Genomic DNA, 20,812 nt, shown 5'->3' with positions numbered 1-20,812 from the left:
TAATGTCCCACTTTCACCAGACTATATCTTTGTTTATATATATGGTTATAGGGAAAAATTTATGTCCATATTTGTCCAAATAACATCAAAATACCACCCTTATGTATAGACACCTCAACAATAAAAATAGTCCTTAACATGTTTTACAAGTCTACATTTCAAGCTTGTTTGTAGCAGAAGATAAAATGCTAACATGCTAAGACTCTGAACAATAAATTGAACCCTGTTCTGATTGTGCAATTAGAAGAAATGTGTTGTTTCTTTTGAAATCTATAGAATAAATTCATTATATTTTATTCTTAAAAAATAATGTAAATATTTTACATGCATTTTAGACCATGGTTCTCAGTTGATAAAAAGGTGTCCTGGTGGAGGCCCAATCCCATGTTCCCCCTTTACCCTGAATCTTAACCTTCAAGATCAAAATACACAGTCCTTTCAAGTACTAGTGACGTCCCAATGCTCTAAAGGAATGAGCTTCAGGGTTGAGATGGTATTGGACCTTAAGCCATTTTAGGTCTTTTTGATGATTGAAAAAATACTTATCCATCGGCCTGTCTTGGTAAAGAAAATGAGCTGAGCCTAAATACGTGCTGAGCCAAACTACGTGCCCACTGGTAGCTTTGGTCTTACGGTAGTGGATGATAGAACAATATTGCGGATACAAGCCTGAATCAAAACCTGCATATTAACGCATGCTTATGTTTGTGTTTTCTTTAGGTACCTATGGGCATTTGGAAAGAATGTCTGGAAACGCTGGAAGAAGCGTTTCTTTGTCCTTGTCCAGGTAAGTAGTTTACACTGATGACAAAACAAATGATTAAAAATCTTATACCAAAGGTTTGATTTAATTGTGTGCAGGTGAGTCAGTACACATTTGCCATGTGCAGCTATCGAGAGAAGAAGTCTGAACCGCAAGAGCTCCTCCAACTGGACGGCTACACTGTGGATTACAGTGACCCACAACCAGGTCAGTCAAGTCTTAAGGATGCGTGACACAACTATAGACACATGGAAAGAATACTGTGATGCCATCAGCTTTAAAAGCTGCTTGAGAATGTATCCTCTCGTCCTCAGTTCTCTCGCGGTATATCAATGTCCATTTAGCTACGGAGAATGTATGGACTGCTGCCATCTAGCGATCAGAGGTTTAATTTCAACAGAGAAAAGAAAAACGATGCAAAGTTTAGAAGTAAAGAAGATGCCTGCACAAATAAAAATGTCTTAAGATGTTTCTTGAAGGAGTCAGTAGATCATCTAACACAGAGGGAGAGGAAGATCGTTCCGAAGTTTAGGAGCAACCGCCTGGAAGGATTTCTCTCCTCTGGTCCTGAAGCGTGTTCAGGGACCATCAGTAGATTCTGATCCACAGACCTCAGAGCCGTAGCTGGCTCAGATCACTGATTTAAGGAGGAGCCTGATCATAAATAGCTCTGAAAGTAAGAACCAGAATTTTTAAATGGATCCTGAAAGAAACTGGTAGCCTATGCAAGGATTGGGGAAATTTGAGTTCTCCTACTAGAATACAGAATTCTTGCTCAATAGTTTTGTATTAACTGCAGGCGAGAATTAGTTAAGGAATTGGACAAGAGCGAGAGAGAGAGAGAGCGCCAATAAACTTTTTTCAATCAATCATTTTATCGTTTCCATTTTTTAATAATACAAATAACATGATATTTTTAACAACCACATCACCCCAATTTTTGTCAACCACTATTTTGACTATTTTGATTTTTTATTATAAATGACATTCCTTCCAGACAAGCAATAAAGGTTCTGAAATGCTGGTTGTCATATGTTTAACTTTGCACAGTGTTAAACTCCAAATTCAGTGTATTATTTTAGTGGTATTATTTATTTTCTTTTTTTTTTCTAAGATAAATCAATGAATACACTTTTAAAACACCGACACAGTGTAGCCTCTGGGATGATAAAGCATCTGGTGGTGAAGGCCCAAAATTAAATTTTGCTTAGGGCCCCATAATGGGCCGGCTCTGCCTCAACATCATTTCTCCCTACGGTTGAAGTTCTGAGCTATCATTAATCTGACGTCTCATTTCTGCTTTGCGATCCAGGCTTGGATGGCGGCCGGGCTTTTTTCAATGCAGTGAAGGAAGGAGACACTGTGATCTTTGCCAGTGACGACGAACAGGATCGCATCCTGTGGGTACAGGCCATGTATCGGGCCACCGGCCAGTCCCATAAGCCGGTCCCGCCCACTCAGGTCCAGAAACTGAATTCCAAAGGGGGTGCTTCAGCCCAAATGGATGCTCCCATATCCCAGTTCTGTAAGTAGCCTGAAACACATCATGGTCACTAAACCGAGAAGGCAGTTTCATCCACGAAGCAGCAAACAGCTCATAACTATCTCACGCCATGCGCTCCACAGTCCGGTCACAAATGCGCTGCTAGAAACTCACACACAAGCACGCACACACATGCCTTGATCTCTCACAGATCCCTCCAGCATCTGATGGACTCCCACTCATTGTCACATCTCCAACAGTGTTTAAAGGTGCGATATCATGCTACTCCATCAGTTCTCAAGGAACAACCAACCAGAAAGACTTTGAAGATTTTGTAGGTCGCAACATGAAAGACTCAAACATTCAAGCCTGCTGGGGTTGAACTCGAGCAGACAGTCCCCAACGTGTGCTGCTTTCCTCCATCTTTTTTTGAAATTTAGAAGCGCAGAAAAAGCTCTGAGACCTTTCCTAGACAAACGTTGGCCAAACAACCAACTATTTAGTACGCTTGCATCTCTAGGTCAGATAGACAAGTCAAGGTAAGACTACAGTAAGACTGTCTACAGTCTTGTGGGTTTTTTTTATCACGTTTTGTCACAACTTTCTTGTCTCCCACTTCTATAATGACTTTTGCATGTAATGCTAAACATCAACTCCAAACATAGCAACACCTACTTTTCTAGCTGTACTGTGAATAATAATAGATCCTGCTATTCAGTCTCATTTTTTGATGCGTGCAATTTCCCAATAGAAGAACGTATTTTTTCCAGGTGAATTGGCCAGTCATATTGAAATATAAATATCCAGCTCAAGCTCCTCATCTTACGATCTTCGTGAGGAAACAAAATGGACATGAATTTGGAAACAAGATCACAGAAATTCTATGTTGTTTCTTCATCGGTTTCTTTGTCCACGATGTGATTGTTCTTGTGGTTAGTTGACTCCTCTGATGCCAACTGTTGCCATTCAAAGCCTCCTCACATTGGCACAGACCTCTTCCCCCACCCTCCCCCCTGAAACATTGTGGCACACCACACATACATGTTTCACCCCATGGTGGTCTTGAATGGCACTGGTACCATGACATAAATAACTCTCCTGACTCTGCTGCAGTGCTTGCTGGGAAATCTGAGACTCTTTCACTCAAGACAGTGGTTCCCAAAATGCGCAACGATAAGGGAGTCTGGGTGCAAACATTGGGGCAAGTTGGGGGGAGGGGGTTGGCAAATAAAAAATAAATCCAGGGAGAGATGGAAAGCAAATATGCTAAATTTTATGAACGAAGCAATGATTTTTCTTTTACCAGTTTTACATCAAAATATTCAAAGTGTGTCTTTAATCAAAATTGTTTTTCTGCATTTAGCAGCTAGACATTTTGAAAACACAGATAAAGAATTATCTTTATCTTTGATATGTCAATGAAGTATGACTTGTTTTTTTGCTAGGTGTCTTTGAACGCAGCACACATCAAAAACTTTACAATTTTTCTTCTTAACAAACTTTTTTTTCTGGAAGTATTTTTGCTACATATAACATATGTGTTTTTGACCTGGGCATAAATCCAACTTGTACCAAAGGGTAGGGCTGGGTAACGATTAGAAATTGTTGAAATATTGGTACTAAAAGCGATACCTTCCCTTCCATGGTAGTACCTGCACAATACTTTAAACCACTTTTATGAGATCAACTCGAAGAAAACGAAAATGACGAGTTTTATTTCTCAGCTTTAGTAAATTTCCCCTTTTTTTCCCTACTGAGAAAATGAATAAACTAACTTTCAGTGCAAAATAACACTTTCTAATAAGAGAGAAATCTGTCTTATGATTTTTTCAGAAAAAATCCACACATGATCAAGTTTGTCACGTTTGGTACCGACACTTGGCAATTGGCAACTTTTATTAAATTAAGTTAAAAAAAGAGACCTGAATTGCTTGTATGAGTAAAATAAACTATTTTATCGCATTGAATTTTTTTTTTTTTTTTTAATTTTTTTACCATAATCAGTAATTCTGGCTTTTTACTTAAAATACATTTTTACTTAAAATACAACATAAACAATTTCAGTTCTTGCAGTGTATTTAAGTTAAGTCGCAAAAAAAACCTTCATATTCCGACAAGTTGATTTCCTCTCATAATGTTGTGCTTTACAACATCACCTCGATACCTTTTGAAAGCTTTCACTGTGATTAGTCGGAGTGACTACTTAAGTGCAATGGACTGCAGTGGAGTGAGGAGGATTGTAATTCTTCGTTTCTGTCTCTCTCTCTCTTTCTCTGGCTTCTTTCCTTCACTCTAAAATATGCCTCAGCATCTGTTTCCTCACATGGACTCACACTCCACCGCCCACAAACTCTTGTGTCGGTAGACGTTGTTGTTTTTGTTTTTAAGTTGTGTTTCGTTGTTCATGCTTTGCTTGTACCCTTTTTTTAAGTGATGCAGCTGCTAGGTCAGGGTCACTCGTGATTGCTCTCCTCCAGCCTTGTTGCTAGTCTTTATGTTATTCTGGTTTGTCCCTTCTTACCCTGCTGTCTTCTAGCTGGACTCAAGGGTAAGTGCTTCCCAGTAGCCGGCACAGCTCAGATAATCCCCGACGATTATCTGACAAATGCAACGTTCTCTCTCTCTTCTATTCTCCCTCCTTCCCCCCCTTTTTCACTTCTCACCTTCATGTTTTAGGTTATAGCTGACTTTTTTTATTTTTCTAAGACCTCAGATTGAGGTTCAGAGATAATATGAATCCATCCGTGCCGGATTAGGATGCATGTTTTCTTTTTGAAAACCTTTTTTATTACATGGAAGTTGATGAATTTTAAAGAGTTCTTACTGCATAATTGCCTTCTCTCTTTTTGTCACTATTGGTGTCAGGACCCCTCGTTGTGAAGCAAATACTCAAAGATTTTGATGCTTTTTATTTTGCCTTCTGTTTTAAAGGAATCATTATTTCTTTCCGGTTCACAAAAGAGGGCTCAATTTCATAGCTGATGTTCAAGACGTTTTCTGAGAGTTGGCAAATATGCACACGGAGTATTCTGAATGCCAAAGACAAGGAGTAGCTTCTGCCGCCCCTTCTTATTTTAAAATACTCCGCCCACCCCCCCCTCCCTCCCGCAAGAGTAGATAGGCCTGTAGATGGAACCAGGCAGTGCTTCACCTCCAGATAGGACCGATTTCATTCCAGAACAACTTCTGAATCCTCTAGATTTGCTTGAATAGGAGAACACCTGTGTCATGTGAACATACCTTTTTTGTCCAAATACAGGAGTATTATCCATTCTCCCACCCCTCACCCCCCCATCTCCCAGAGAATGACACGGTTCTGCCTCTGTCGGCTTCATGCTGTTTACCCATGCACCAAACTGAATTGCTACCCTACTAGTTTTCTCCGGTAGTCATTTGCCTGTTAGTTTGCTGTGTAGCCATCATGAATACACTGCAACATATCCGAGAATTGTCAACTTGCAAATGCATAAAGAATAAAAAAAAAAAGGAATGCAAACAAGAGATAACAAATGAAATGGGTCTGCAGATGTGCATGACATTTAAAAGCTCAATGAAAAGTCACACTTTTCTCACGCATGTGATAATTTCTAAATGTATATTTTGTGCTTTCTAACTAACTGCTTTCGTTCAAACAAGATATGTAATAGAAACCAGGATTTACTCATAAGATATTTCTCAACTTAGGAAACATAGACTCTTTAAACATGTTTAAACTCCATGTTCCTTCTGTTTACTCTCTTTACTGTGGATATACCTCCTCATTCTATTAACACGTTTCTGCCCAATATCACGTTGTTTTCTACCGGTATATTCCCTCGGCATAGTCTACACTTACATCGGCATCTGTTGCATCTCAGACTATTTTAGGATCTTAGATACAGTGACATCTTTGAAAGATGGGCTTCACAGCTGACTTATAATAGCAGATAGGCCTGGGCGATACGGTTAAAATTATTGTCAGTAAATATCAGCAAATATCAAAGAGACAACGAGTCACTATTTTTTTTAATCGTAAATAGACAGACAGGTAAGATATCCATGTAAGTGTAGCTTGTGTTTATTTAACTGCACGGTTCCTCCATTCAGAGTTTCATCTTTATATACAATTAGCTCCAGTTTGTTCCTCATATTCAACCTTAGGCTCCTCTAAGTTTTTCTTGGATTGCATTAGATTCATTTTTCCCCAAACCTTAGAGATTCACCTCTACCACGGATGTACAATAGTTCCTGTATAATAGCTTCCTTTCCTTCATTCTTTCCATCCTAGAGATTGATGGATGTCAGATGTGTTTTTATCTAGTAAGAGTGGACCCTTCCTGGACACATCCCGCTCACTCCCACCCTACTGGTCATCATCACTCTTGTCAGTGTCCCATAGACATGACACCTGTCACTCACACTTAAGCAACGACTGCATCTTCAATTGTAGTTTACATTTTGTGTGTCTATCACGTTGTCTCTTACGAGTAAAAAATAAACAAACACTGATATATTCAGAAAATCAAGTTTAATGATGGTTTAACATGTAGGTTAAATAAAACCCTTATTATATAATTCCTCAAAAATAATAATCTTTTGACCACATTTTCTATCACAAATGTGAATGGCAGAATCTATTGAGATTAATTTAAAAAAAAATACAATTTTATATTACCTGTATTACCTCAGGGAATGAAAAAGGAAAACATACATGCATGCACATGAAGTTAAAGCACGCACCCTTTTGATCTCATTAAAGATCAATAGAAGCTCATCCACCTGATACATACTAACTTTTGAGGCTGGCCGACACAATGCAAGTTGACAATGTGAGCTGTACTTGTTTATAATTTGCCAGTAGCTAGAGCAACCAAGATCCCTAATGTGTGATGAAAGTTTGGAGTTGACCTCACTTATGTCCTCTCTTCTGAACCATGTGCTTCTCCCTGTGCCGTCTGGCCCCGATAGATGCTGACAGAGCTCAAAAACATGGCATGGATGAGTTTATCTCCGCTAACCCCTGTAGCTATGACCACGCCTCGCTTTTTGAGATGGTGCAGCGGCTCACGTTGGACCACAGGCTCAATGACACCTTCTGCTGTCTGGTGAGTGTGACCGGTATCATTGCCGTGCTAATGCTTAGTAGCTAGTTAGCATGGTCAATGAGATAAACAAATCTGTGAGCCGCAAAGTAAGCTAAGAAATCATCCATATTCTCTCCTTCCTTGATAAGGCGGTCTTCATTCTTGTTGTAGAACTGGCCATTTGCAACCTTAGAAAAGTTTTAGGAGGACTTTAGGGATGGGGTAAAAACCGGTAACTACTGTGAAGATATTTGGCCCCTGTTAATGCTAAAGTTCAGCACAGAATCACTATCTAGGTCCAACAACACAAACAAGATATAGCTATGCATCTCACTGCCACTAATGCTAACGAGCCGACGCTGGTCTACAGAACATCCAGCCTATAAGTAGAGATGTGAAGATTGTCGAATTGACGACACCCATGCATCTCCATAAACCTTTCCCTCGTCAATTGTCAGCAAACTTCAGGAAGAAGAGAGCAGGACAGGAAGAAACAAAGCAAAATGAAATGACCACATATTGCAATATCGATTTATATTTCCCACCCCAAGAAGATGTATATGTCATAACTTTTTTATTTCAGCGTCTGATGCTTTTTCATTATTTTGGGCAGGGATGGTTCAGTCCTGGCCAAGTGTTTGTCCTGGACGAGTACTGCGCCAGGAATGGGGTTCGAGGTTGCCACAGACATCTGGGTTACCTGCGTGATCTCCTGGAAAGAGCAGAAAATGGTGCCATTATCGACCCCACTCTTCTCCACTACAGCTTTGCTTTCTGTGCCTCTCATGTCCATGGGAACAGGTGTGACCCTAAATGTGCAATTGTTTACAATAGCGTAATATAGAACAGGATCATTTAGTTTGACCACAGTTGAAGACAGAAACTCATTAAACAACTATTATTTCATTTTATGTTTGTCATGTTTATGTTGTCCATCGTTTTATTATTTCTGTTAACTTTTAACTGCATTTTTCTACATATGTTTTTGTTTCTACCATTTTCTGTTCTTCTTTTTCTCTGTCCTTTGTTGCCATAGTCTCTTACTGTCCATATTATTCATCCTCCCATGCATCTAAAAAAGTCAGAGAGGGATGCAATTACTGGGGGCCGCTGGGCTATGAGCCCCTTCTTTCCCCAAAGAGTTCCCAGGGCCTGAATCCAGACTCTGCTAAACGAGCATGCATTTTCAAGTTTAGAAAGAAAAGAGAGTCCAAAAACCTGCTATTACAAGGCCCCAAAAGGTGAGCTGTTGTCATTTACTATGTCTTTAACAGAAAGGGAAGTCATTTAAAGAGACATTGGAATTTGAAATTTTTCTGTCGTCCTTGTTTGTTGGAAGATTCCGTCCTCTCGTACATATTGGTTTTGGCGACGCGGAAGTGTTAAATCTCTCATGTGCGGTTCCCACAGGCCAGACGGTCTGAGCACGGTGAAAGTGGACGAGAAGGAAAGATTTGAAGATATCAAAGAGAGATTGCGAGTTATATTGGAAAACCAGATTGTTAATTTCAGGTAACGTCACCTTCACAACATTTATTTATTTTATTTTGTTAACTTGTGTGTTCTTTTTTCCTCGACAGATATTGTTTCCCCTTCGGCCGCCCAGAGGGAGCACTTAAAGCTACTTTATCTTTGCTGGAAAGGGTTTGTATAAATTACCTACTTCAAAGGGCGAAGCAGGGGAATTATTTTTGATTCATCTTCAAACATAGAAACGAGAGGATCAGTCATTTATGCTATATTCAAGTGTCTTTAAGGCTTCCTTTGTAATTTCCCTCCATCAGTCAGGAAATAATTACAAAAAGAAACTTGTTGGTAGGAAGCAACATGCTTTTGCCAAATTATGAAGCTAACAATGTTTCTTTGTCCGTTGATATGTGCTAACTCATCAAAAATCTATGGCAGCTTTCCAACAAAGTTCTATTTCTCAGGTTCTGATGAAGGATATTGTGACACCAGTCCCACCGGAGGAGGTCAAAGGAGTGATTCGTAAATGTTTGGAACAGGCGGCCCAGCTCAACTATCAGCGGATCAAAGAGTACGCCAAAATTGAAGGTAAAAACCACAAAGAAGAGCTGACAATGAAAAGTGTATCTAAGGAATTGTCGATGCCGGTGACTTTGTTTGATTCCAGGTTGCTCACCAGTGAGTGAAGAATATATTTATGACTAACTGCATGTGTTTGATCAAACAATATTATGTGTGACACTTTTGTGGGTCACTTTCTGTCTGTCGGTCCAATAACTCTCTGCTTCGTTCCAGGCCTGCTTTAGCTCTATGCCGTTCTGTAGCTTAAGTTATGTGTAGATGTGTGTGAGTAAAAATGCATTCAACTCCAAAGCCCTGAAATCTGTCAACGTGCTGATCTTTCACTTTTTGCCTGGAGGGCTGAAGTGCTTTTGCTTTCCAGTCTCCTGATATTTTGGATGGAATTCAGCCTAACTGAATGTCCTATCCCCCTTGAAGTTTTGAGATGATGCACACTCTTCCTACCCCCTTCTGTCATAGCCTATGATTTCTTCCGTTGACACTGGTAACTCCCTTTTTAAAACTCCTGCCTGATCCACAAGTAGTTCTTCTCAGTCTGTCACTGGAAATCATTCTATAGCCCCTTTTAAAAAATGTCAAACAAGTGGAATAAGTAAGCCAACGAGATAATATGCATGGTATGAAACGGTCAAATGACTGCAATGAACCTCTGGGTTTATTGACTAAACCGTGGTCTCAGTGGTGAGGAATTGCCTCCCACTTTCACCAATGAATTCCGTAAGGTCTACACCGTTGTACGCCCCTGTCATAATCCGATTTTGTCAAATTAATGTTTATGCTTTCGAGTCGAACATCGGTCCAGATGAAAGTTTGAGATTCAGTGTGAATATATGGCTTAATGCTAACACACTGTCGAGCAAATACTGTCAGTTGGAACATCAAATTGTTTTCGGATAGCTAAGTATGGGCGTCATTAAATCCATTACACAACAGCAATTTAAATAACCACGAATATTGATACACAACAATATTAGTAAACACAACAATTTTTCTTTGTCATTACCCTTTCTTGCATTGGGAAGCAGAGATAGCAAGAATAGTAGGAGGCAGCCAAGCAGCCACTCAGCTCGTGTAGAGGATCTGCATTATCCGACGTTTTGCTTTATTATGTTGAGTGCCTTAAAATGAAGGAATCATCTTGGTGTGAAAGAGGTGCTAGTCTGCCTATCCTGCTTCTTCCTTTCTCCTACAGTTTGCAACACCTATCTTTACCTTTAGGTGTGTCACAACTGAAATGTATGCTGGAATTGACCTCATGTGCCTCAGCATCAACCACCCTGCATGTGCTGTGAATAAAAACATGGGCTTTCTTTACTGGCATACCGACACTTTATGTGCACAAAGTAAAGCGTCGGGTATGCCATAAAGAAACACCGAGTGTAAAAGATACTCAAGGGTTTTAGTATCTTTTCATGCCGTGACCCTCCTCTGTCCTTGTGAGGCAACTGTTACAAAACAAGCCTGAGATAAAATTGAGCAAAGATATGATGTTCACATGGACAGCCCTATTCCCATCTGACCTTTAGCATTCCCTCCTCTGATCCCAGCCTCTTGCATGCGCCAATCCTATTTTTTTCATAGGGAAAAGGAGAGAAATGTATGAGCACCCTGTCTTCTGCTTGGCGTCTCAAGTGATGGATTTAACCATCCGTGAGTACCTTCATCATCCCTCCCCAGTGGCTAACACTTTTTTTTTTTTCCTTCTCAAAGCCCTTTCACTTCATCCTTCCTTTTGCCTTCAAAAAAAATAATTTCCGGCACCATGCTTTGTCTTCTCTGTGCTCTGTGAGTGAGTTGAAAGATCCAGGGGGAAAAAAACAAAGTTTTATCTGTGATGGAGATGAATGAGCTGCTGTGTCAGCTTTTTATTTTATTTTTTATTTTGGACGCTCATTCCTATGAATTGAATGCATTTTTACATCGCTTACATTGTTATCTTCCTCAGTCTTTGGTCTGTGTCAGTTGTGTGAACAGGTAGGATGTCTTTTACCCCTGAAACATCAGAGATAGCAACACGATGGAAGCGCCTCGTGCATTAAACAGTTCCGCGTTGGTGAAGGTTCAAAGCCGTGATGCTCTGACTCAACATCTCGTGATCAGTCTGTGATCTGTTTGTCTCTCCCTGTATAGTCTGAGCTTTCTCTGTTTGTTAACCAAACATCTCGTCACTTTATAATTTACAGTTTTTCCTCAAGGTTTCAACGTGTCGAATTTTTGACTGTGTTTGTTACGTTGTGTCTTTTGTCGTCTTAATCCCTGCAGCACGGTGGCGAAGAACAAGCTTGTAGTCCCAGTAAAGATAAAATAGATATTTTTTAATTCACAATATGTCTTCTATCTTCTCTCTCCCCCTTTTTTTTATTGCTGAAGTTGAAAAAGGGCAAAAGGATCAGAAGGATCCAGGTGAACTTAATGTTTAGCTTGTGACCTACTTTAATTTAACACAAACACACACAATCACACACTGTACCTATAATGCATATATGTTTTATATACAACTGTATTATATATGGAATATAACATGTATTATATGAAAATGTATATGCATAACATGCATGCAAGTCTGACGTTGAACTAGTATCAGAAAAAAAAAACCTTTACTAAACAAAGAATCAGTGAGACTGAATTTCTCTATATTTAACCCAAATACAAACCTTAATTCTAAACAAACCATTGTTCATTTAAAAAACAAACATCTGTTTGGTATGGAAGTCTCTGTGTTATCTTTTTATGACTTTCAATTATATTTGTGGCAAAAATATTTGTTATAAAGATGCTTATAGAGCAACACAGTCTCACTGTTGTTTCACAAATATCATCCAATACTTACCTAGTATTCTGTCGTTGTATATACTATACAAAGGGGGGTGGTACATTTTATCTTTATACTTTGTGGTAAGTTGAGGCACAGCAACATTATTTCCTCAAACGATGATCAATATAGTTTTATTAAAATTCGGGTTAAGTCTGAAGATAGTATTTGTGTTTAACTAATTATCTATATGTTGTAGTAGAAACCAACGTTGAAATAATGATGGCTGCACAATGGCAAAAAAAAAAATCACGTTCAACACAGAAAAACAGCAATTCATGAACCATAAATTTTAGCTTTTTCTGAAAAACAAGAATCACATGAGTTTAAAACCCCTATTTTTTTATATTTGTTGTGCAAATTTACCAACTTATATTTTTCATTTAAGTCAAGAATTTTTAGCTCCTCCCATTGATTTGACCGACAACAGCGACTATAGATGTTAATGCAGAGTGTTGGTTTTTCTGTCGTAGTCGCGTATTTATGTCCCTTTTTTTGATTTCAGATTTATGTAGCCATTCAGCATTTGCGTTCAAAATGATATGCATAACCATTCCACATGGCTGTGCTGCTTGTCCGAAGACATTTCATGACATTTAACCGTTTCATCCATTTGTTTGCAAAAGACGGTATCATTGGATGATTGCTCTGTGTGTTAGCTCAATACACACTATAATATAAAACAGGAAATATATATTTTATCAAAGCAATAAGTGATTAAATCAAAATCCTGATTATTTCACACTAATACTGAGGCCACTGAGTAGGTGGGTGTATCTTAGCAGGTCTGATACGCATGTTCATCTTCATCGCACATCCTTCTATGTCTGTGTCTATTTCTGTGCTCGCCGTTTTCTCTCTCGCATCTTGTTCTCCTGCAACAAACCTTCTGTCACTCTGTGTCATGTGGCCCTGAAAAATGCATATAAACTTATTTGAACTTGTTACGTGGAATACCATCACGGAGCGTCACAGTGTAGCCACTTGTGATTGTCGCTCAGTCCAAAAAAAAAAAAAAAGTATTATTAGAATATCATAAGAAAGAAGAATCCCCCTTGGACTCCTGCTCTGTGCTTGACTAACCACTCATCCCTCCGCCTCATCCTTTTGTCTCAGAGAACGTAGGCCGCTTAGTCACACCGGCCAAAAAGCTGGAGGAAACAATTCGCCTGGCGGAGTTAGTCATAGAAGTCCTCCAGCAGAACCAGGAACACCACGCAGAGGTGAGTGAGAACCCTATCCTCCTCTATACCCCCCCTCCACCACCACCCCTCGACCCTTATCTCACTCCGCCTGACAACAGGGATTTTGTCTTATTACCTCAAAATAAAGCGGCCTTCTTTTTTGGGCTACATTAAAAAAAAAATGGGCGAAATTAAAATGTACTGTTGTAATTGGAGGTCGCCCGAGCGTGGCAACATGATTGAGCAAAGAATGCAAATTAAGCAGGAACTGAGGAAGTTGTTTTTTTTTTCACTTTTTGTGGAACCACAGCTCAGGGTCAGGGTCAGATTAGAATACACTTTTTAATTAAATCCTGGACATTATTTAGACACTTGACACAATTAGATGTTTGAATCCCACCCTCCTCTCTTTAGACCTGGAATTCAAATGTCTTGAACTGATGTTCATGGATGTTGTCGGACAGAAACGTGTGCGACTAGATTCAATTCAATTTTTATTCAAAGTGTCTAATCATAACGAAGTTACCTCAAGACACTTTACAATGTAAGTAAGACTTTATTGGAGAAAAGAAAAACAGATCTTAGCAACTCATCAATGTCTCTCATTGTTTGGCAGTGGCGAGGAAAAACTTTTAGAAGGCAGAAACCTCGGGCAGAACCAGACTCAGTGTTGAGACTTGAGAGGATAATCAAGAGAGGTGAAGGAAGGTGATGAGAAAAATAGACAAAGATATAGTTTCCTGCACGAATAGTAGTTGTGTTAACGCAGGCATATAGTATAAACAGTATATATATATAATAGTGATGAACTTGTGAAGCTTCATGAAGCATTGTCCTTATTTACAGATCTCTTTGTTATACAATTTTAACAGTTTTTTTTAAACTATTTTAACTGTTGATCACCTTAAAACAAAAACAACGCTTCATGAAGCTTCATTTGCATTTGTGACAGATTTTACATTAAATAAAAATGTGATCTAGGGTCGGCTAATGAAGCCTCATGAAGCATCTAGGACATCTAGATGGATCTCTTTCTTATATATATATTTTTTTATTTAGCAATTATTATATGCAACATCATTTTACAAGAAAGGTGGCAAACTGTCATTCTCTAAAAGTGAGGACAATGCTTCATGAAGCTTCATCAGCACATCACTGCAATAATAAAACATCCGTTAGAAACATTTAAGTGTGTCTGTGACAGATTTAAATTAAAGAATAACGTGGTATATTAGCATTGTTCGTTTTGCTTCGTGAAGCATTGCCTTTTTAGAGGCCACTAGATGCCACTACTTGCTGTGAAATATTTGGCTTTGAGCAACATTTTTTTATTTAACGTCAAATCAGTCAAGTCGAGGGCACCACCTACACAGCGCTGAGAATGATGCTTCATAATGCTTCTAACTCCATGAAAAAGTAACTTATTTTCTTGAGTTATAAAAACTTTAAAAATTACAAAATGAGAAGTGGTTTATGTTGTTTTTTCGATTTGTTAAATTCTGTGCATGTGAAGCTTCATGAAGCATTGTTCTCATTTTCACAGCCAACTAGATGGCACTACTGTATAATACTGGCTCCGCCAAAGATTTTTTTCATTTAACGTCAGAGGATTATTAAGTTAAGATCAAACTGCTCTAAAAATAGAGAACGATGCTTCATGATGCTTCACCTCTAAATAAACCTGACATCAATTGTAACAGCTTCAACTCAGTTATACAATACCCAACTTTAAAAATACGAATATTATGAGGAAGTACAATTACAAAATGAGAAATTGGTTATGTTGGTGTTTTCATTTGTTTAAATCTGGGGTGGTAAAGCTTCATGAAGCGTTGTTCTCGTTTTCAAGTATTTTAACTGCATCATGAAGCTTCACCACCATCTATTAGACATTAACTCTATAGGATGTGTTTGAACAATGAGTACAATCTTTGCCCTAAAAATATGTAACATCATTAGTTGGAACAGTGAAAGGTAGAATGACATGTGTCTAAGAAAGTTTTAGAAGGATGTAAATGCAGTATTTGAGGCAGCAAATAATTCAACATTCTTTCACATTTCAATTCCAGGTGTAAAGAACAACTCGGTTATTTCTACTTCCTTCCCCTGAATACTGAGCTGATATCAAAGCATGATGTGTTGGGAAGATACTCCGTTTGTCAGTAGATAAAGCAGATTTATTGTATCTCTTTGAATATGCTCGACAGGCGGCAGTCACAAGTTCTGGAGATCAATCGGTACAGTATTTTGGTTTCTTTTCCCCCCCTTTTTCAGTCCCCATCACGACACCCTGTCTGGCATGTCTGCCGCTATGGCAAGAGGCTCCCACTTAGAAAATATACTCCTACGTAGTGACGGGCGGGTTTGATGGCCGACCTGTGTGTTTAAATGAAAGTTAATCAAGTCATGAAGCATGTCCATCAGACGAGGCCTCGTCCTCTCCAAGCATGCTATACCAGAACAGGCTCCTGAAGTATGCTCCATGTAAACCTCTGTAGATCCTCCATGAGTACTTTTGTTTCTCCACCATCCAGCGATTATTTCCACAGTCGGCACTGGCTCGAGCATTTCTTCCCAGCTTCTTCTTCCATTCCTCTCCACTGTCTATTCTTACGAACCTCCAAACTAAGTACATGACTGCTCACCTTTTCTGTGTTTCCACTATCATATTTAAATATTCTCGGTGACTGTCCGAGCAGGGAAAAGAGGTATGTAGTTTGTCGAATGAGGGGGATTTTGATCTTTGCATGTAGTACGGTGCTGTTCTATTGAGACGGAACTGCATCGACTGAATGAGCTTGCGGTTGATTGACCATCAGATATGCTTGACGAAAACAATTATCTTTGGGTAGCTCGGCAGCTTTCCTTCATACTTGAAAATATTTACAGAGGAATGTGATGCGAAAATTTTATTTGCCTGCTTTAATGAGTTTTAAAACCTATATATGGGTAAGTTAAGGTAAGTGTGGTGTTGACCGTCACAGATGATCAGATAAAAAGGTAAAGAGATTGAAGCATGCGACAGCTTCTGAACGGCCTTAAAAGCCAAGACTCCTAGCAAAGCATCGTTGTTCATTTGTTGTTACTCAAAGCAAAGTCCTGACTGAGTTTCAAAATAAAAGCTCAGTTAACAACTGATCTAATTGGACCAGGCGTGTTGCAACATTAGAGATGCTGTTTGCTGCGGTTGTTGGCCTTCCGAGTCAAAAACGCTAACACGCATGAGTCGTATTCACATCTCCTAAGCGTTTTTGTCGGCGATGTGAATCGTGGGAGCGCTCGTCTCCTGGCTTCAGAGGAAAGCATGCAAGTGAGTTCCACTGGTGCATGTGCACACGTAAGAAATATTAATAGACTTTCTTTGCAGATCTGAGAAATCAGAAAATTATCAGTATTTTACAATTATGTAATTATATGAGAAGATAACAAATTAAATAAATTAAACAGTCACTACTGTTTAAATTTAATGCAAATGTTATCAGAACATAACCCCCCGCATTAAAAAAATAACCACTGCTCAATAGTTTTAGTCAAAAGTGCGAAATATCAATATTGATTTGTAAACCAAATATATACGATGGGCTGGTAAAGCTTCATGAAGCCTCGCCTCGGTTCTGAGAACCCCCTAGATGGCGCCACCTACTGAGCCCTGAAAATGAAGACACTGCATCATGAAGCTTCGTCCACCCAACAATACTAAATATGCAACAACAACAACCACAAAGTATGGATAACATTTTGGTTCTTTAGGAATTTGCAAAAATGAGTCAGATAAAAGTACTTTTTCCCAAATACAAACAAAAATAAATTCTCCGCCTGAAAACAAAGTGGTTACAAAAATGGTGCATCAACATGGGAATATTTATAAAATAGTGTTTTTAGCGTTTTTTATCATCTTTCCTGCCTTTTCTCCTGATGTCTCTGTAGGCGTTCGCTTGGTGGACGGATCTCATGGTTGAACATGCAGAGAACTTTCTCGCCCTTTATGCCATCGACATGGACGCAGCTCTGGAGATCCAGTCCCCGGAGAGCTGGGACAGTTTCCCCCTCTTTCAGCTCCTGAACGATTTTCTCCGAACAGACTGTAGGTATCTGGTCCCACCGATGCCACTCGCTAACAGAGACCCCTGACGCTCTCCTCTTTACCCACACAGATCACTTGTGCAATGGGAAGTTTCACAAACATCTTCAAGATCTTTACGCCCCTCTGGTGGTTAGATATGTGGATCTGATGGAGTCCTCCATCGCCCAGTCAATTCACAAGGGCTTTGAGCGCGAGTCCTGGGAGCCCGTCAAGTAAGAAAGTCGGCAACGTTTGAGAATATCTGGAAAGTTCAGATCCGTAAGGACAAGGACTTTGACAATCTGGAAGCTGCTCGATCTGGAGCTCACGATTATGCTTCAACGTCATCGTTTTTACATTTGTTTCTCTGTGAATATGATTGAGTCAAACACACTATCACGTCATTTGTTTCTCAAACTAACCTTCATAGTAGGACTGCTCAATTATCCCTGTTACAACCTCACAAAACAACAAAAATGTAGAAATGTTTTTTTCTTCTGAAATTCACCAGAAACTATTAAAGATTATATGATATGTGCAAAAAAAGATTAAAAATGTATTTGAAGAGTCAAACTTAAATCGCTTATATCATAGGTCTGCAATACAATAAAAAAGAAAAAAGTTTGTCATAGAAAATTAGTCCAATTACATCTACTCTTTGTGACTTATGTCAATTTAATGAAAGTTGTAAGTTAATTTCTTTAAAAAATATGTGTTTTGACAGTTTTGTGCTTCGTGGTTAAATCAATTTAGGTTAGGTGGAATTTTATTGATTGTTTTTTTTTAAGCTTTAATTTGTGATTAATTTAATTTGTGAATAGTTCTTCTCCATCAGAATACATTTTAAATTATATTTTTATATGAAAAATGTGTTACAATTGTGTATCCAAAGAAATACTGGATTTAACTTTATATTTATTATTTTAACACATTTGTAATTAGTTGTTTAATGATGTTAATGAAGTATTCTGGATTACCATTATCCTTGCGTCTAGATATAATACAAAGCCGTCTATTAATAATCTTTGAGATATGTATATCTCAAAGATAAATCATTCTAAACAAGTAGAAGCTTTCTCGCCTGTAGGAGAACTCACATTTCCCCGATCCTTAAAACTGCATTGGCTGCCAGTTTCTTCCAGGATCAATTTTAAAATTCTGGTTCTTACTTTCAGACCCTGGTCTAGAAAAGTGCTTTACAAATAACTATACATACATACATACATACATAGATATATAATTGAGTAGTTCTACGTCATAACATGTGCTCTGCCAGTTAAAACCAAATATGTGTCTATCTAGCTCATTTTGCAACAATTCATATTTAAGTTATGTATTCGACAAAGATCAATACTTCTCTGTAATCATTTACTATCTAAATTGTGCCTCCATTCCACCGTACAGGTGTCCATCCTACAGTCTACCTCTGAAATGTTTTTTCTGTTTTTAAATGTACATCTTTGAAGATCGTTTTGTTTTCTAAGTGCTTCTGTTGAGTTCTGGTTTATTTAACGATGAATGTCACATGGCTTTTTTCTTGCTGCTGTCACGCCACTGTTATGGATTCTTTTTTTTTTCTTTTTGTCTGTCTTTTCTGCAGGAGTTTAACAAGTAATCTGCCCAATGTGAATCTACCAAATGTCAACCTCCAAATTCCCAAAGTACCAAATCTGCCCGTGCCAGTAGCAGGACTATCAGTTAACCTTCCAACAATGCCTAGCTTTTCTACCCCATCATGGATGGCTGCTATATATGACTCTGAGTGTGTATTCACTTGGTTAATTCTAGACCTACCCAGAATGCAGACGTTGCCTTGGTATGAGGATGTGGTGTATAATCCATGAAAAAAAATCCAGTTTGGCCTCTAAAAAAAAAAAAAAAAACGTTAAAAAAAAAATGACGAGTCATCAAATAATCGGTCATGTTCATGCCAAGGAAACTGAGCAAGTTGTCAAGAGTAGAAAGGCCTCAGCGATCTGAAATGAGAAGCTTCAAATACAAAAAGGCTTCCCATTTGTTTGGTCTCAACATGCATGTTGTTGAGCGAGGTGGAGATGTAGGCCTTCCCAAATTATCCCGTGGATATATAGACACTGGTGTCAATGTGTCCATATATACACCAGTTCACTTGCATGACGAGTTTTTCTTTCTCTCTATCCGGGCCTTCACCTCATCTCTGACCTCGACTTCCTGCTTGTAATCTGATTGGGGCGCGTAGATGTTTTGCTTTTAAAAACATGAGATAGATTCCCGTTTACCCACTTTCAACCTCACGTCTTTCCCCGCAGAATCAGAATTAGAATCCTTTATTTGTCCCGCGAGAACTTTTCCTCTCCCGATTAGCTCCCGGCCAGATTGACCCGGGGTCTGCATGGTCCGACCGATTTTCTTCTTCCTCAAGGTCCCTCGATCCGTGATTCGTTCAATAATCAATTGAGAATCAAAGTATAAGTTGAGATGAAAAGTTGAGAAGAAAAGTTGAGAATCCGACGCCTCAAAAATCAAAAGATCAATGGTGAATCTTTAGAGATTTCTGGTCGACCTTAATCAACTTTTAGATCAATAATTCAGATTTTCTGTGAGAAATGGAAAATTATCTCAGCTAAGGAGTAAACTCAGATACATAGATATAAATAAATAATTAAAAAGTTGCCAAAAAAACGTAAAAGTTCATGTCAAGCATAACATAGAGATCTGTTGTAGCATCTTATGGCAGAAGGAACAAAGGACACTGGCCTGAGGGCCAAACATGGATCGCCAAGTGATCGCATTTGGACAAAAACTTTTTTAAAAGAAATAAAATCCTCCTACAGTTATTACCCAAGAACTTCCAAGTATTTAATCAAAAGTTTTTAAGAAGAGTTTTCTAGTGAGGTGGACGTAGGTTTTTAATTTTAGATACGGTTGCAGAGGCAATAATAATAATTTAAAACTCTGCGGTTGCTTAAAACAAAAAAGGTTAACATGTTAAAACTTTGTGATTTTTTTTTTTTTTAATGTTTTGCTTTTCAAAATTAAAGCATACCATTTGCGGTGCAAAGGTATTTACTAGTAAGAGACTTTCTCTTAAGTCCTGATAGTTATTTTTTTTTACGATTAATAAAAAAAAAAAAATCATACAACTTTTAGCTAAACATCTTTTCATCCCAATTTCTTTAAACATTCATCATATTTTAGTAAATACAAGCAAATACTGCACAACAACAATTCTAAACAAAAGCAGCATTTTGTTACTGAGAGAACCAGTTTAAATGGTTTAAATCTGCATTTTATTTTCCCAATAATAGCCTTTGCTTATTATACTTTTCATTTAATCGATCAAATCAGCTTTTTATACATTTGTTCTTGTCAAATCAAGTGTTTTACAAAAAATATGAATGTAACTTTTGATTCTG

The 20,812-nt window shown here is 38.4% G+C and overlaps 1 protein-coding gene across 11 annotated transcripts in view; it reads left to right on the top strand.

The window, feature by feature from the left end:
• Nucleotides 1–20,812, top strand: part of LOC148071362 (calcium-dependent secretion activator 1-like) — a 76,373-nt gene that overhangs the window by 43,154 nt on the left and 12,407 nt on the right. The window contains exons 9-23 of one of the 11 annotated variants that reach the window (XM_087801804.1): nucleotides 721–787; nucleotides 862–970; nucleotides 2,076–2,288; nucleotides 7,194–7,330; nucleotides 7,923–8,110; nucleotides 8,395–8,550; nucleotides 8,720–8,821; nucleotides 8,890–8,953; nucleotides 9,241–9,364; nucleotides 10,940–11,008; nucleotides 13,287–13,393; nucleotides 15,562–15,591; nucleotides 17,282–17,438; nucleotides 17,509–17,650; nucleotides 19,018–19,179. In XM_087801804.1, coding sequence (XP_087657930.1) covers nucleotides 721–787; nucleotides 862–970; nucleotides 2,076–2,288; nucleotides 7,194–7,330; nucleotides 7,923–8,110; nucleotides 8,395–8,550; nucleotides 8,720–8,821; nucleotides 8,890–8,953; nucleotides 9,241–9,364; nucleotides 10,940–11,008; nucleotides 13,287–13,393; nucleotides 15,562–15,591; nucleotides 17,282–17,438; nucleotides 17,509–17,650; nucleotides 19,018–19,179 — 1,827 coding nt within the window. Of the gene's footprint in view, nucleotides 1–720; nucleotides 788–861; nucleotides 971–2,075; nucleotides 2,289–7,193; nucleotides 7,331–7,922; nucleotides 8,111–8,394; nucleotides 8,551–8,719; nucleotides 8,822–8,889; nucleotides 8,954–9,240; nucleotides 9,365–10,939; nucleotides 11,009–11,728; nucleotides 11,762–13,286; nucleotides 13,394–15,561; nucleotides 15,592–17,281; nucleotides 17,439–17,508; nucleotides 17,651–19,017; nucleotides 19,180–20,812 lie in introns of all 11 variants that reach the window. The other 10 variants (XM_087801795.1, XM_087801799.1, XM_087801797.1 and 7 more) reach the window with 10 other exon arrangements.

The sequence above is a fragment of the Callionymus lyra genome, chromosome 10, assembly GCF_982586985.1.
Source record: "Callionymus lyra chromosome 10, fCalLyr1.hap1.1, whole genome shotgun sequence".
Taxonomy (NCBI): domain Eukaryota; kingdom Metazoa; phylum Chordata; class Actinopteri; order Syngnathiformes; family Callionymidae; genus Callionymus; species Callionymus lyra.
The sequence above is the reverse complement of the archived record's forward strand: the minus strand, read 5'-3'. Positions and strand labels throughout refer to the sequence as shown.